At 40.8% G+C, this 18,025-nt stretch overlaps 2 protein-coding genes across 4 annotated transcripts; one reads left to right on the forward strand and one right to left on the reverse strand.

Moving 5' to 3' along the window:
* Nucleotides 1-212: 212 nt before the first annotated feature.
* Nucleotides 213-3,366, forward strand: RB195_009266 (uncharacterized protein; the record flags this gene model as incomplete). Of its 2 annotated transcripts, XM_064189740.1 has the most annotated exons (7): nt 213-251; nt 950-1,052; nt 1,311-1,649; nt 1,723-2,181; nt 2,341-2,597; nt 2,672-2,776; nt 3,106-3,366. In XM_064189740.1, 7 exons carry the CDS (start codon nt 213-215, stop codon nt 3,364-3,366), a joined length of 1,563 nt encoding a protein of 520 aa, XP_064047323.1. The 2 variants fall into 2 exon arrangements, with proteins under 2 accessions (XP_064047323.1, XP_013297288.1); XM_013441834.1 differs by lacking the exons at nt 213-251; nt 950-1,052 and having other exon boundaries at nt 1,337-1,649.
* Nucleotides 3,367-4,116: 750 nt separating this feature from the next.
* On the reverse strand, nt 4,117-12,143 carry RB195_009267 (uncharacterized protein; the record flags this gene model as incomplete). 2 transcript variants are annotated; one of them, XM_064189741.1, is made up of 7 exons in its annotated part: nt 4,117-4,242; nt 5,452-5,538; nt 10,515-10,589; nt 10,668-10,796; nt 11,556-11,662; nt 11,722-11,819; nt 12,127-12,143. In XM_064189741.1, 7 exons carry the CDS (start codon nt 12,141-12,143, stop codon nt 4,117-4,119), a joined length of 639 nt encoding a protein of 212 aa, XP_064047324.1. The 2 variants fall into 2 exon arrangements, with proteins under 2 accessions (XP_064047324.1, XP_064047325.1); XM_064189742.1 differs by lacking the exon at nt 12,127-12,143 and having other exon boundaries at nt 11,722-11,752.
* Between the last annotated feature and the right edge of the window lie 5,882 nt (nt 12,144-18,025).

Genomic DNA, 18,025 nt, shown 5'->3' on the forward strand with positions numbered 1-18,025 from the left:
TTCATAGCTTCATAATAACGTGCAGTATACAAAAATATATCACAGTAGAGCTGAAGAAGTGTCTTGAACACGTTAAAACAGTTGACATTAGCTCAGTACTATCACCCTTATTTATCGTTCGGGATTTGAAACATGTGAATCTCATAGACAACTCAGCCAACTCGATTAAAATTGTTCGAAACTGCACACGGTTATGTTTCGAGTATCCAGAAATGAAGCATACCGCAAGCGAGTTCTCGAACAACCTAACAGTTGCAAACCATTTCAGTATAGTTTCTGTATGGAATGTTTGACGCAAACATAAAATTCTTACTTCTGAGTGCTCAATTATCAGAGGAAGCTATTTGTAATTATTTTACAACTGGACCCATATCGTAACAAGAACCTTCTAGTAAAAGAAAGTCAAAATAAATCCACAAACGCAAAAATAAAAGCCGCTTCTATTAAATGTCCATGAGATCCGAATATTTCCTGAGCAGACAGAAGAAAGAAATAAAAGTGACTTCCGTTACATATAAACATCACAGTATATCCGAAAAGTGCAGTTGTGTAACAATAATAAAAGCCCTCTCAAGCAGATGTGAAGCACTTCGGGATCAGCTGCCAAGAAAAGTCCCAGGATTTGAACGTTGCTTTTTGTTCTACGTATTGTTATTGAATTTAAACTATCAGTTGCTAAAATTCTGCAGTAAATCTAGAGATTTTGCAACAGAACCAAAGTCTGATCAGGAACTCTTCGAAGACAAAAAACCAAGGAAAAAAAGACTCATCCATTTAATTTGGTTTTATCACCGGTTTATCAACAACCCTAGGTCCATCATACACTCTAGAAAATGCTCTGATTTTGGAATATATAGTAAATGAAATTGCAAGTTTCTGGTGTTCCACCGCGAAGCACGTGAAAAAGTCGTGCCCCAACATCTTCCCGCGTGCAACATTTGAAAATCAGGGAGGGTTTCGTACGGTAGCCAAGGTCTTAGCGACGCCACCTCAACTCTACACATTTTGGGCCATTTTGTTTTCTGAGCTGGCGGTGGCGCACGGCATCTCAGGTGTTTGTTTCGTATTGTGTGGTTTTCGAGTTCTTGAGTGTTTTCGGATGTTTTCATGAAATAGTTCAGCCCACTCGTACATTTTGTGCTCTGTTTTTCGATCGTTAAAAAGGGACTCTTCTCCGATTACTATCTGTATTGTGAGGGTGATGGGGCGAATTGTTATCTGCTCTTGTTAATTCCTTCAAATTGCCGAAAGAAATTGTTCGTTCTTCGTGTTCTTTGGTGGATTTCGAATTCTTTCTCATATTATTATAGTTGGGAACCAGTACCGCTCAGCAGCTATGGGCAAGGAAAAGACGCATATCAACATTGTCGTCATCGGACACGTCGACTCCGGAAAGTCAACCACTACTGGTCATTTGATTTACAAATGCGGTGGTATCGACAAACGAACGATTGAGAAGTTCGAGAAGGAGGCCCAGGAGATGGGTAAAGGATCTTTCAAGTACGCTTGGGTCCTTGACAAACTGAAGGCAGAGCGTGAACGTGGTATTACCATCGATATCGCTCTCTGGAAGTTCGAGACGGCAAAGTACTACATCACCATCATTGACGCCCCAGGACATCGTGATTTCATCAAAAACATGATTACTGGTAAGGTTTCTAGACAACAGTTCACTTATTCAGTTCCATACTAATTACTATATTTTAATATCCTTTTTCTCAGGTACGTCACAGGCCGATTGTGCAGTACTTGTCGTCGCTTGCGGTACTGGAGAGTTCGAGGCCGGTATCTCGAAGAACGGACAAACTCGTGAACACGCTCTGCTGGCTCAGACACTTGGTGTAAAGCAACTTATCGTTGCTTGCAACAAGATGGACTCTACCGAGCCACCTTTCTCTGAGGCCCGTTTCAACGAGATCACCACCGAAGTCTCGAACTTCATCAAGAAGATCGGATACAACCCCAAGGCTGTGGCCTTCGTCCCCATTTCCGGATTCAACGGCGATAACATGCTGGAGCCATCACCCAACATGCCATGGTTCAAGGGATGGAACGTCGAGCGTAAGGAGGGCAATGCCTCTGGAAAGACCCTTCTCGAGGCTCTTGACTCGATCGTCCCACCTCAACGACCCACTGATAGGCCACTTCGTCTTCCTCTTCAGGACGTATACAAGATCGGAGGTTAGCTATGTCTAGTAAAGGATTTCATTAGATAGAGGGGTGAATCTACAGATAGATGATATTTCGGGCAAAGTATAACAGTCCACTTTTTTACTTGAGCAATTTTGAACTCATCTATGAACTGTATGACAGTGGCGCACCGAATGATTAGTAATTTAGGTATCGGAACTGTCCCCGTCGGCCGTGTTGAGACCGGTATCCTCAAGCCTGGTATGGTTGTTACCTTTGCCCCACAGAATGTCACCACTGAGGTAAAATCCGTTGAAATGCACCACGAATCTCTGCCTGAGGCCGTCCCTGGAGACAACGTCGGATTCAACGTGAAGAACGTCTCCGTGAAGGACATCCGTCGTGGATCCGTCTGCTCAGACTCGAAGAACGACCCAGCCAAGGAGGCTCGTAGCTTCCATGCTCAGGTTTGTCGTTTCTTAAGGATTCCATGTTCGACGTCTACTTTTGACCTTCTTACGTATAACTGACAGGCTTTTAGGTCATCATCATGAACCACCCTGGACAAATTGCTGCTGGATACACTCCAGTGCTCGATTGCCACACTGCTCACATTGCGTGCAAGTTCGCAGAACTCAAGGAGAAGGTATATTTCTACTTTTCAAAAAATTTCTACGTAGATGAACTAGTTGTGTGTCCACAAGAAAAAGTTCATTTATTCTGGTTCTCAATGGGAGAATATTGATATCCTGTTTGCGTTCTTAATTCCTTCATTATTGCGTTTTGACACAACTTAGCGTGAGGTATGGGCTATATTTTATTGGGAAACTTGTCCTAAAATTATGCGCTAGTGTTATTTAAAGGTGGTTTTTTGTAGAGGGTATTAAGCTTATCCATTCTCACAGCTAGTCACTGTGAATGTCGTTTACGTGCGAACATTTCTTTCTCTAGCTATGAAACAACGTATTATTTTAGGTTGACCGCCGTACTGGTAAGAAGGTCGAGGACAACCCGAAGTTCCTGAAGTCTGGTGACGCAGGAATTGTTGAGCTGATCCCCACCAAGCCGCTGTGCGTTGAATCGTTCACTGACTACGCACCACTTGGACGTTTCGCCGTTCGTGATATGAGGCAAACCGTGGCTGTTGGTGTAATCAAATCTGTGGACAAGTCTGATGGAGCTGCAGGCAAAGTCACCAAGGCAGCCCAGAAGGCTGGAGTTGCCAAGAAGAAGTAACATCAATGTTTCTGTTTGTTGATTTATAAATTATATTTTGTTCTTGTGCTTGAAACAACTGATCAATCGTTATTCTTAAGCATATCATAGTATGGAACCAGTTGCTTTGTTGTATTAAAGTCAGATTGAACGTATTGTGCAGTGTAATGAGATTTTACTGGTTCGCTGCGTGGTTCGGAATAGGCATACTACTTCTACTCAAACTCGAACAATGAATGCATAATCAATCCTTTGGGCTGTCTACGCATGGTTGACGGGGCACAATTATGTCACTAAAAGTTCCTTTTTTATATCATGCATGTGTTTTTTTTTTATGGCAATGTGGCGTGGCATCTGCCTAGATGGAGACCCAGTTGAAGCAGATGTTGGAAATACAAGAAATAGCAGCAACGGGACGCCAAATGTCCGTCTTTGTGTGCGGCTTCGGTTCTCTTGGAACTTATGAATAGGAAAGTGAAAAAAAGGCAAGGCAAAAAGTAAAATATGAGAATAACAGGTTGTATTTAGTTTCTTCACATGTATTGTGAAAACAATTGAAATCGACGGTCCTTAAAAACAAAACATACAAACAAACTTCTTTATTGCTAAGTGGAAAATGCACGAAGGTGAACCGATAAAGCACCGAGTTCTTGAGTTATATCTTATTTACAAATACAACTTATAACAACGTAACAAGACGGAGATCATCTAAAATTGAGGTGATATGGTCGAGAGTCAGTTTTATTTGGACGTTACTTCTTTTGTGTATAGCTAAATAAATGGTCCCCATCCGATGTACATTTGTGCGAGGTTCTTTTCATCACTGGCTATGTCAATTAGTTTTGCTACTTGTCCTTCGAGGCTCATTGGAGCACATGAAAATTTGTGCTTGTATACCTAGATGAATTTGTTTTTATTCGAATATATGGAAACACAAGGAAATATCTGAACACGAAAGAAGAAAAAAAAAACAGAAAAAAATATGCATACCACTAGATCATCCCGTAAATAAAGTTGTTTTTTCCAATCGCAGTTTTTTTTTGGTTGCAAAAAAAAATGCTTCTAAGAGATGACAGGGTATTGCAGATAGTAACGAAGAATGATATCTTATAGAGAAATATATTAAATAGTTCGTCAAATTTAATTTTGAAACTTTGCCCCCTGCGTGCGATTCGTCCGAATGGGTTTTCGACGAAGCGCAGGCGGGGGCACAAAGGTTGCACATTGCAACAGAAGCCGTCGTAAGAAACAGCGTTCCGGGGTCGTCCGTTCACACTTCACAGGGAGAGATGAACGGAATCACCCTCTTTCCCACGATCTACGACCCCGTATATGCATTACCCAGCCCAAATTTGTGGAGTGATGTTTTCAAGTAGATCTAGATGGGCCATATTTCACATGTCCAATTCTGAAGATTTGAACGATTTTCGAAGAGATTTAGAGGCTGTGCGATGATGAGTCAAGCTGTAGTACTGTCATGAGTCATAACTAAGCAGCGGCATTAAGTGATACCGTGTTGAATATTCTGAATAGGGGAGAATTTACGACCAGTCGCATGCGGCTTCTTTCCAACTGTATCCAAGACTGCACAAATTCGTACCATTCTCAGTAATGATAAAGTGAATACAAGTGAGCACAGCTTTCTCAAAGAGGGCATCACGTTCTTTAAGATCACAAAGGTATCAGAACCGAAATTGAACCTTCCGGTTTGCAGCAGGTGTTCAACACCAAAATTTCTCAAATTTCAATCGACCTACGATGGAGAAGCACGTTTGCACCTGATATTTTCATTTAATTGCAATTTTTCTATGAAGACAATTAGCCCATCGGATTTGGGATAAGTACAATACTAACCATGGAAATACATTTATGATTGTTTCCTGAGAGCTTAGCATAGAAGTTTATCCAGCCCTTCATTTAAAATTCTGATTGTTCTTTCATTAGTAATCTAACAATACGTTTGCCAGGGAGAAACAATCCTTTATTGCCATCTTGTTATCATCATCTCAGGTCTTGTTACAAAACTCACTTTACAAATCCTCTCTTCATGTTTCTTTGGAAGTTCTTTCTTTACCTCTCGAAAAGAAAAAAATAATTGAAACTAACCTCTGGAGAAACTATGTGTCCCTCTAGCCGTTTCAAAATCAGCTGCACACTTTCTGTTGATGGAGCATTCAGCTTTTGTTGGCCACGCTGCAAAGAATATGATTATTGATTGACAGGTCATCTATTGTTACCAAGTTTTGTGATAAGCTCTCTATGGGTGTGATGGTCGAGTCAAAGCCTGACCTGAAGCCTGCTGCAATCGTTCAAAGCATCACCCCGCGAATCTGACGTGGTATGGATTTCCGAGGGCCAAAGACTACAGGGGGCGTCGATTGCAGAAACGGGTGAGATTTCTCTCTGCATCACTGTAAACAGACGGCTTCGGATGCAGTTCTTTACGACGTGCTCCACTGCAAAGCGCCAGCATTGCGCACCGCCCCTCCTGCGATTCGTCCGAATGGGTTTTCGATCGCAGGAGAGGTGGGGCGTAATGGTGGCGCTTTGCAATAGAGGACGTCGTAAGGAACCGCAACCGAAGGCGTCTGTTCACAATGAGGGAGAGATGAGCGAGATCTCACCCGTTTTTCAATATACGCCCGCGTATAGTCTTTAGCCCTCTAAAATCCATACCACGTCAGATTCGTGGGGTGATGCCTTTAAACGGCTGTGGTCGAGTTGGGACCGTTGCTCTTTTCTGCAATCTGACTGCAGCAGGCGAGAGTCCTGTATAGATCCCCAGTACTAGCTCCACCATGCTACTACGAGCACAGTCGCTTACACAAACGCACAGGAGTTCAGGTAGTTTTGAGCGGACTACTGTGTCACGAAATACTTGATGTAGTGAAACGGCTTGAATGTTTAGTTTGCTCAGTGGATTTCCCAAAGATGACTCCACTGTCAGCAGATTACTGCGCTGGCGCTAAAAAACAAAGTCAGCGGGATTAGTAGTGAACCGAAAAGTAGCGCAAGGGTTAGAATATTGGTCTAAAAGTGCATGAAACGTTGAAGTCGTCCCATGGTTGTGGCGGCTTAGCATACGTGGTGATGTATACGTCCGTTTCTCTACTCTACTTTACCTAGCTCCCATACTTTTAACCACATTCCATTGTAAGAGACGAAATACAAGCGAAGCATGTTCGAATACTGGCTAGAGATAAAGTGGATGAAGAATAAAGAGATGGAAGAAAGAAGAAAGATGAGAATAAAGAGCGGCGTTGATCAATCCCCGTGGGGATGCGCTAACGCGTTTGACTGTAATTGGAATCCTTGAGGTTTGTGAATGTGTGTGCAGCTTTAGAATGACTTGCGGAGGCTAGCCAATATGCCAAGTCAGTGTTTTTATCCTTCCAGAAATGGTTGGTACCAATTTATCGACACCGGAAGGATGAGAAGCTTTGATGGCACTAGCGCGGATTTGAATCGTGGTTCGATCGTGCAGTCACTATCGAACTTCTTACCGACTGCGCTACACTTGCATCCTTAGCCGCACACACCTGATAAATAAAGAGGTCTTTCATACTTCTCATACAAGACCCTTACTTTCATCAGCATGGTTCGTATCACTGTATAAGGACGACTTAATCAAAAGGAAATAGATAGCCCCATTCAGTATCTCTAATTATATTTTCAAATTGGAGCGGTGTCAGGGTAGTATAGATGCGAAATAAATTTTCAATTCTTCTAAACTGTAATGCTGACACGTTAAGCTAAAAAAAAACTGTGATCGTTCTTCAGTCCTAGCATTTCTGAAGGATATTAATGGAAAAAAGAGTTTTGACTCTTAATTTGCGAGATTTTATTTTTCGTATTTTAAATTTCTATTTTTTTTCTCAAAATAACACTCAGGGGAATTTTCGACTCCACGTGTTGGCTGCAAGAGTAGATAAGCGCCAGAGCGTCCAAAGTGTTAAGTTGAAAATGTGCAATTCTCCTGGGAAATCCATGATTTTAACACATCAAGAACACTCAAGTACATCAGTTCGCACGACGTCTGCGAAAATACATCCGACAATATGAGGACATGTACTCCACTAGAGCGATAGAATGTTTAGTTATCCAGTTTTCAATTCGCTTAGAGCCACCGTACCCAGGGATTTTCCTTTTTTTGTGGGACTCATTTTCTATGACATTTTTTTCCACAGATGTCGTGTAGTCCACAGGCTCTGAGTACAGTACTCTCTGTACTCCTAACTTCTTAACGCCTGGATTTGTGCAGCACTGGCACTTGCGCATTCTCACCGTGACGTTCGTAAGCAACGTGCCGGTCCCTATCGACCGGACGTTCACCAGTAGAACCATAATGTGTGGCGTTTGTTTCTCTGTCTTTTCTTTGTACACCTGTTGACTTCATGGCTCGCTCTCCTTTAGGAGCAGAAATGAAATTTCCTACCCAGGTTTCAACTGTCTGCTCATTTAAACCCTGTGAAACAAGATGAAATCACTACTTTTTCCCCAAAAGTATTGAAAATACAGGATTCATTTCACTAGGTCCAAAAAGATCAGGTTTCGAAGTCAAAATTAAAAACGTGTAAACTTCCTTATTCTCATAAAAGAGAAAACAGAAAAACCGTAGAACTAAAAACAATTTATTTTACTCTTCTTTTTAATTTAGCTAGAAGGGAACTGAAAAGACATACCAGGGCCTAAGTTACTTGTTTGAGGTTTGTTGGGTAATCCGTAAGTGAACTGATGGTTAATAAAGCTAGAACAATTACTCTGGATGTTTTTGAGGTAAGGCGGAGTTAAGGCTGTACGAAACTGTATGAAATTTGTTGATCATTTTTGCTAAGGAACAGCAGGAAGTTAGTTCGATTGATCTCATTGTGTTAATAAGTGGGCCCAGTAGGTAAATGTGCCAAAAAACAAAACAATTGATCTGTGTGCCGATGTCAAACAATGAAGCTACGGGTTTTGGTGAGTGCAAACATACTGAGAATCAGTCAAAGAGAGAGCAAGGCCACACGATTGATGTGCCGTCATGAAATGGTGGGAACACGAATTTTGATCGATCCAAAGGTTATGAAGAAGGAGCCAACACTGATACGACTATAACAGCGTATAATAAATAACGATAGTAATGACATTTCGGGCTCCTGGTTCGGAGTCAAGAAGGACCTCAATTTTTCGAGATTCACCTGCGTTAAGTAGAGCGACCAGAACGTTCGCGAGACAAAATAAAACTATGGTGTCGCTTGGTACTTGTTGTATCGGTTTTGTTGGCTGCCCCGGCGCTGAGAATAGGATCAAGGGAGAAGCCGCAGGGACCTTTAAGTGGAACAAAAGGGTGCAAAAGCTGTTGCAATATGTAAAACTAAGGCAATGCAGTTGACAAGGATCGTTCAGATGATGTTGTGTTCTCATTTACAGAACTGTTGTGCTATGCGCGATTGAAACTGTCACTAAACTACACAAAAATACTAAAAATAGTCGGCTCAAGACAACATGAAGCAAGGTGTATTTGCGTACGCGCTCGAAACGGCGCTGTGGAGGCAGCAGTTAGATCTGAGGAAGAACCATCGCAAATTGCAGCGATGGATGGCGCCACCAAGGGTTTCAGTGCGCTTCTAACCGCTACGCTACACCGAAGCGCATCGAGAGAAGCCGCGTACGCAATTGCATACGTGCCTCATGTCGTTTTGACCCTACTATACTTCTTTTAATTCTATTTGCTGAAGTGTATAGCACCATCACCCTCTCTCTTCTTCCATTCCTCCGTACAAGTAGTACAAGGAAGTTAACACTGAACCTGATCTAATTATGGGATACTTACCCGTATCACTATGGTGATACTATTCATGTAGTCGTGTCAAAACGATCTGAAGCTGGATCGAGCTGCGTAAGCGGCTACATTCGAAGAGACGCAGAGGAGCTGAGCTGATGGCATCGAAGATGACCTTCCACTCATCTTTGCAGTCCGAATGAGGTTAGCAAAAATCCCTATTCGATTTTAAAGACAACACATCACAATTTTGACGTGGACCGGAACCCAGAGCACAAAAGCACAAAGTTTTTGATAGCAGATTACGGCACTCAGCGTGGTTCCGTTCGTCTTTCCGTAATCGTAAAAAACGGCGTAGGAACCGCTTTAATAATTACGAGATCCGCTAGAACGCGCCTCTATCTACACGTTCCCACCCCCTTAGAAGTCTATTCATTGGTTTCACTTGAATAGGCTGACGAGGAGACCTCATTGATCTTCGATCGCTCGCAGGTGGATGCGGCGCGTGCACAAAGGTACCGCGTTGCAATTGAAATCGACGTGAAAAAAATGATATCTTCCACGCGGTTTTTTCAATGAAAACTGGAAAGAGATGAGCGGAGCCACGGTGAGCTCTGCAATCTACTGCCTGAACTCAAAGCTTCCGCTGTGGGTTTCGCACTACAGCAGAAGTTTAGAGTTTGGGTGCAGAAACGTGGTATAGTTTAGCAAGGGTTTTAACTGCGCATAGTACCTCAGTTCTTTCAATGAGAACACAAGATCAACTGAACTGATCAATCCTTGTTCAACTGCATTGCCTTAGGGTTACATATTGCAACAGCTTTTGCACCCTTCTGCTTTTATCAAAAGCATGATACGCTGACTCTACAGCGCCGCTTCGAAGCGCTTATGCAACTGCACCAAGCTTCATTCGGATCGTTTCGACAAGGCTATGCCACTAAACAAAAGCGTTAATGAGTAGAAATATAGCATTTGAATATATGAATAAAAATGAAATAAATAAAAGATATGGCAGTAAACAATCCATCTTTTTCAAATAATATTTTCGTATTCCAGTTATGAGGAATATAAATGGTACAGACCATGATAAACAGTTATAATGCGTTATTGATGGGAGGCTGCTCCGATGTTAGCCAGTTTAAGCCTTTTCCATGGGGTGGTCATGGAATATCAATACAGTTGCGATTGCGCAATAGAGAATTTCGTAAACTGCCTCATATTTTCCTCCTCAAAGGATAACAAATAAAGCGACTAGCAATCAAAGAAATCTAGAAGTTTAACGATAGTGGGACATAAATATGCACGTGGTCCGTCATGTACATAATTAGAGTTTTTGATCATGGAACCATGCGGGGAGTTGTTTTTGCATATTTATTTGATTAGAAAAAAGATTAAATTCACTCACTCCTTTGTTTTGCTGTGCTCTAGCCTCCGTGTTGATCCATTCCAATAGTGGATCATGAACAAATGTTTGAATAACCTAAGTAAAATCTTGCTCAATACAATGTTCAAAAAAAATCAAAACAAAAAAGTTAGAAACGTACGCTAATGAACTCACAGTTAATAATGTATCCTTATTTTCTCTCATAACTCTCAGCGTTGACTCGCAAGATCTCCTAAACGACCCCTCGACTCCTGTCGGGCCAAATCCATTCACCATATTTCGTGTCAGTCGGAAGGGCACAACCTAAAAACGAAATGAAGGTAGAAGAACAAATGAGTTTATTGATTTTTCCAATGTTCCGCTTCTCAGGAAGGATAAGTGCAGATATTACGGAAACCTTTAGAATGTTACTAAACGAGATGGGTATGAAATAAATATCAAAGTTTGTTCGCAGAAATCTCTAGAACTTAATCTCGTTCCCGAAACTCTACCGCCTTGGAATTTTCTTATTTTATCCTATCCTCCCTATTATCTATTTGTTAGCGTAGACACTTTCATTTACTACGACTATTTTTAGTTTAATTTACGCTACTTTACGATGATTTCAGAAAAAAGTCCAAGTGTCGATCAGAAAATGCCAGCCATGCGGAACTTATTTATTGGTGCTTTGGAAAACAATAACCTGTAGCGTTGTGTTCTGGACCAAAACAGCAATTCCTTATATAGATGAACTGCTTATCAACAGAAAAAAAAACTACAGTTTATCCTCTTTGCTTCAAGCTAGTCTTTTTAAATTGCAAATAATGAATGTGTCAGGTTACAGATATTAATCAGCCGCTGGGTTCCAACGAAGATATTAAAACCAATGATGCGTACAATGAAAGAATTTTCTGGAAAGAGAAAGAGTTTTTGGCGAAAGTAATAATGAAATAAGCACAGTTGAGCACTTGACTATTATACATTATATAAAATTTTTTTACAACGAAAATCTCTGGAGTAAAACTCGGTTTGTAAGAAATGCCAGAAACTATTAAGAGGCTACAGATATTCTTGCTGTCGTACCTCTCGAACAGGCAAGTATTCTCCTTTATGGAAGATGAGATTAAAGTCAACATGAACCACACAACCTTCCATAACATCAATCAGAATGTTTTCTCCGTGTCGATCGCCTAAAAAATGCGTTCTTTGTTCGATAAGAAGTGCGAAGACCATCGCTAACTGTTCTCACCTAATCCCAATACAAAGCCAATCATTGACATAACCGCACATGACCGTGCGAATCCTAAGCGTGCCGCGTACCATACCGATGGATCCGGGAATTGTCTCCTATAAATTTGTTTGTTTATTATAGAAGATATAAAAGGCTAAATGTAGAACAGTCAATTTCGCCAATCGTGCTGATTATAGATGCGATAGTCGGATCCTGTGCTCCGACCCCTTTCACTTTTGTACGGTTAGCGAAGGGACCTCGTTCACTTTTGTACGGTTGGGGAAGGGGCCATTTCACTTTTGGACGATTGGCGAAGGGATCCTCACCATTTCGGCTGCACCCCATGAGCTGGACCCCCTTCACCTGAGGAGGGTCCGGCTCCTCCCTATCGCACCTGTGGTGCTGGTTAGTATCTAAATATACCTTGGCAAATTCATCATTCCCTGTAGAAAAAATTTGGCTTGTACTGAGTAACTGATAATGTATTGAGTATGTATTTACTACTCATTTTTTCTGGTGTCTATTTATGTTGTTTTTTTTTCGAATACACACATAGATAACCACTTATTGAATAAAAAAAAATTGAAAAAGAAAAAAGAAAAAAAAGAAACAATCGTCGTGAGATTACAAACTATGGTTCTTTTTCAATAATTAGCTAGTCTATCATCTATTTGGATTTGTCAACGCGTTCGACTTCAATTCAGAATCGTCAAAATTCATGAACGCGGCATATGTGGGTTTACACGATGGATGACTTGGTCCATAGCAAGACAGTGTTCTCATTCTCCCAGCCGAACCAATTTATCGATCGTAGAATGATGAAAAGTTTGGTTCCTCTTCTGCAGTTTCGAAGGATCGGCCGCGCTAGCGCTCTGCGAGTCTCGTAGCATAGTGCTACGCTCATTTCAGTATACAAATTTCTTGATTCGATTTCTGAACAAGAGTTGTACAAGAAAAATACGTGAACTTACACAAGAGGTACTGAGAGTTCCATCTAAATTTTTAGGGGATATTTGTGCCTACGGGGGAGGTGTGGCGCAATCGGTAAGAGGTTCCACCTCGTCTGCACGATCAATCGGTGGTTCGAAACCGCCATAGTACCAACCAAAAGTCTTTCGTCCCTCCGGGATCGATAAGTTGGTACCAGACTCGTCTAGGAGGATAAAAGCACTGAATTGATACCCCAAAACACAAGCTAACACAAGTCATTGTATAGGTTGTACACGCGTTCGCAAACCTCAAACGATTCTGATTTGAAATGGCTACGCGGTGGTGCATCCCAAGCGGATTGATACGCCAGACACTTTATCCTTTATCTGCGCTTTCACATAGATTAAACGTCTTCCTTTGGGGAAAATCATGCGCGTACAGCTAAGAACTATGGTTCCGCCATGGTTCCGTTGTTACCGTGATAAGATCAACTTTAGAAAATTACGAAAAGTATAAACGCTATTCATATTAATGTACAAGCGAGAAGGTTATACTTTAAGGACAAGATTTTCTAAAGAAAAAAATGAAAAAAGAATAAAATAAAATCAGGCTATCGTTGGAAATTTGGCCTCTATTCAGGAAGAAAACTCACCAAAATCTCCTCCAGCGCCTAAAACATAGAATTTTCCCCTTGCAAATGTGAATTTACCCAGGAGGAGTGATTTGATACAACTTTCATTTATAAGCCTGTCTCCATGGTCACCATGGTTTGCACCTTCAATTACATAGTGGTCGAACAAGCCATTTCCATAATCATACGAATAAGGTGAACTTAAAAGGCACAAAAACGAGAAAATTGACACATTTGCTATTATTCTAAAAGATAATTCAACCTCTAGAATAACTATAAGAATTGCCCCTTAGGTAGCCATTGTTATCTCTCTGTGAACGTGGTAAATGTCCTTCGTGGAAAATCCACGAAAGAAATCCAATCATCAACAGCGAATAACCTTTGGCGTTACTTAATAAAGAAAGATCCATAGGATCCTCAGAGGGGTTATCCCTTAAATAATGCGGTTTTCTATATTCTTCTATTCTATTTTTCTTTTATTTCCTAGATATAACACAAACTAAATTGTTTTCAGTTTCAAAATATAATCCTCTTCATTTTGTAAAATGCTCTTTCATTTTTTTAGTTACTCATTGCAAATGACTCTCAAAATTTACTTTCTCGTGCCTCTTTCAAAATTCACATGTCTATGTTGGAAAATTCATGGGGGAAACTAGAAAAATTATTTATGGAATGACCCAACAATTTTGCATTGAACCTTACAAAATCTTTGAACGACGTTGGTGACGTTTAACAGATCTTGGATTCATGCGGAATACCGCATTTGCTCCTGCCCATTTGCGCCGAAAACACATCAAACGCATAGAACCCCTAGCTCCGAAGGTATCACCACCTATACAACGATAATTGGATTGACGATAGTCATATTTACCGTGTACGTTCCTCCTCACTACGAATAATAAATCAAATATTCCAATTTGCAATTACTCTCAAGATAAGAAAGGTACAAATCAATTCATAAATGCTGTGGTCCCCAGGAATTTCTGTCCACATCTTACTGTAAGTCGTTGAAGCACTGTGTGTCCTGTTTCAAAACATCATTACAACTTGCGATGTTTAATTAAGGTCTATTGGATTACGAGATATTCCAGAAAACAGGTGTTCGGACGAAAAACTCTTGCGACAAGATTTTCCCAGCCATTAAGCACCTTAAATATGAAAGTGAATACATCTTTCAATCTCTGGATGTCTCGGGAAAATGAGTTCTGCCTTCCAAAAAAAAATTATATAGCAATCAAAATCCACCTCCTCTCTAACTTCTCACAAGCAATACACGAAAATTATACCACGAAGATCAGGAAAAGTTGAAACTCGAAATGTGTAACGAAAAAGCTACAAACACAGAAAATTTGAAAGGGAAGCTAATTGAGAATTGGATGAAATTGGAAATGCTCATATAACTTATTGGTCTTTCGTATTAGGGAGTTGGGAGCAACAAAAAATGTGATGGTTTCAAGACCAAAACTCCACTGGCACAAGAACATAACAATGATATTTTTATTTTTTTTCTTATTCTTGGATAGAAGAAATGCCAGTAAATGTTCTCCGACAATTCTCTTTTTATTTGTTTTCAGGAATTTCTCTGTGTTTCCTGTCAATTTCTGAAACAGGAATTCTCTCCGCCTTTGACGGTAAACAGGAATAAAGGGACAGCCCAAAATTAGCTCTCCAACTCGCTGCCGGATTAAAAGTGGCCGCACACGGCCAACATAGCAGCCAGCAGTCATGGAATGGAAGGGGCACTTAAGGAAAAAGTGATGTTTTCCTGAATCAAGCATTTTTAGCATTTTTCTTAGTGTGTTGCGACGCCGATTCCGTAAAATTCTCGGAGTTCACAGGTTTCGATCTCTGTGAACTATGAGGATCATGTAAATGTACAAGAATGAGTGTCTTCAACCTTTGCTCTTTTGCATTGAGGCGGACTAATTTGTACATATATGCACAGAAAGAAAAGAACTTCGTTCGTGAAAGACGGAATGTTCCCATGGCACACAGTTTTTTCTCACATCAGTTAGTCGCATTCGTCGGCCACGAACATTGTGCCCGTGGTGAGAGAGGTTAGAGATACGAGAGTGTCGTAAATCTTTGCAATCTAACTTCGAATTGCAAAAGTACTGCGAGAAACGGCGTTCGGACATTGCAAAGTAACGTATTTATTTGCCTAGAATTGCATATACACGGCTAATTGCACCACCACCACCACCACCACCACACCAGCAGCACCAATTGTGTGCTGTTATCGGGTGAGAGTCGAATTCGGTCAACAGGTTAAACATAGCAATATGGCGACGATTTGCGCTGCATTATTCGGCTTAGTTTAGCGAAAGTGTCAAAGAACGACAAAAAAGCTATACCTAGCTGATTTGTATAGTAAATCCTCAACGGTTTATTCCTAGATCACCATTTTTTTTTTCAAAACTTCAACACAGTTATTTCCCACAAAGATTCATGTGAGAGAAAGTGAAAGTTTTCGGAAACGAGTTCAAAACACATGATTTCACTTACTAAAAACCATTTTATGGATCTATAAAATTATCTTCGCTAAGTCTTGATTTTCAATCTTAGACCTAGTTTTGAAAAAAAAAAACGATTTTCAGAAAAAAAATCTAGAATTTATTGCTGGAAACTTCCAAGAAACTACAAAACAACACTTCATTTAGTGTCAAGTAAACTGCAAAACCACTGTTATTTCGAATTTTAATCTCTAAAGGTTCTATCGAACCATAGAACGTGGAATAGATACAATTATATTCCTTCAACAAGTCTTTAAAATTCCTTATGATCGTTTTTTCTTCTTTTATTGCTGTCGTCCGAATTCTCTCATAACCGTAACATCATCCTTTGAGAATTCTAATAAGAGAAACTTAATAGAAGAGCGCGATCCTAGCGCGGTTCGTTGCGCCTGCTATCTGAACGAGTCACTGCTGAAGTCATAACGTAACGAGTCATAAATTTCGAGCGCCGAACCAAATTCTTCGCATCCAATGTTCGCGTTATTTCCAGAAAATCCTACTTTCGTATACCCATGAATACACATATATGTACTACACATTTTTGCTACACCATGTGAATTCCGCCATACGAGCGATATTCGATAATTAGAGATTGGCGTTTAGCTCATTTTCCCCGTTGGCGGATATGCGATCACTTCTTGAAGGGTTTAGCTGGAGCCGGACTCGACGCGAGCGAACGGGGGGCCTCACATGCCTCGCAGCGCCATCGATATCAGGGTCGTCCTTGTGGAAACGACGACTAAACCCACGGTGTGGTCGCCCCCCATACACACAGACACACACACTCACATTCGCAATCGATTGGGTTTGAATAGCCCCACTTGCCTGCCCCTCTGCCACGCTCGCCACGTCATGTGCGAACACCGCCCTGACTGTTTTGGCATACGCGCTTCAACAGGGTTTCTAGTGAGGGTAGTTAGCCAACGTGTCCTCCCTCACCCTCCGAAAAAAGTTGTTTTTCCCTCGACACTGCGTCGTACCACTCTGATTGAGGGAGCGCCACAAAGTGCTAGGTTATCCAAGGTTGTCAGCGAACACCTCTTCCAACCTCACACTCGTTGCACTTTGAATGCAGGCGCACGCGCGAAAATTGACGATTCGATATCGATCCGTGTTTTATGGGGACCTTGTGACCCCTGTGGGTTAGCGTGCCCAATGGGTCTGTCCGTGACTCTCGTCGGCCGCCGCCACCGCCCTATCCGCACAACAATCGACTGCTGTCCGCGTGCGGTCTGCTAACCATGTCTCTTCTGCTCGAATTAACATGTTTTGACCCGTGTTCACTTGAAAGAACCCGCCAGAAAATAGCTCGTGTCCAGATGGACTATGGACCTAGAGTTTTTTTTTTTTATTTTTCATCCTTATACTTCCTCTTCATCAGTCATTCCATCATCATTGTGTTCTTTTTTCTTTTCCCTAAAATGCTTTATCCTGAATAAAGCCTCTTTTGTGAATTTTATGATCCGCAAACATTTTTTTACGTTACAATGTCAGACACGATGGAAGTTTAAACGAGTAATATTAACATTAGTTGAATGGTTTCGGACTAGACTGCAAAGAAAGGGATTTGTCTTGATCATGAAAAATTTTTGAATTTTTCGAAAGTACTGAATATTTATTGCTGGAAAAGCTGTTCAGGAATGAAGAAATTCTGAATAAGATCTATTTCAGCTCAAAAGTCCTCCGATTCTCGTACATTTACTATTGCTCGACAATTCTTGAGAAGTATATTTTCTTAAACATATCTTATTATTTATATGTGAATTTTTTCCTCTTTATTTTTTCAGAAATTTTCAAAAAAAAATTGCATAACGAGGAGATTTGACAAGGACTCAAATTTGTCCCTGACAATAATAATATCTAATATTTTTGGATCTTCTATAGTTGTCTTCAGTTCATTTGCATTGTAACAAAAGTTATCCTTAAACTTTTTGATCAATTCATGTTCTGCTTCAATCAAGTGCGGCTATAAGATTGACTCATAAGATTGTGCATTCCAGCATGTTGCATGCGTATAAATAGGATACGTTTGAGAACCTAAACACCCCTCTGGATAGTGAATAAAATAGAAAAAGTAAAATAGGATTCGCAACCAACGCCGAACTGAGCAACATGTAAGAATTGTATCAGTAATTACGCCATTTTTAAATTCGCTACAATTTTCAACTTTAATACGCTTCAATCTTCTCTTTTACGATAGTAGGCATCGTATTGAGTTAAAAAGTGTTGTTCTTGCAGCCAGATATAA

This window comes from Necator americanus, chromosome III, assembly GCF_031761385.1.
Source record: "Necator americanus strain Aroian chromosome III, whole genome shotgun sequence".
Taxonomy (NCBI): domain Eukaryota; kingdom Metazoa; phylum Nematoda; class Chromadorea; order Rhabditida; family Ancylostomatidae; genus Necator; species Necator americanus.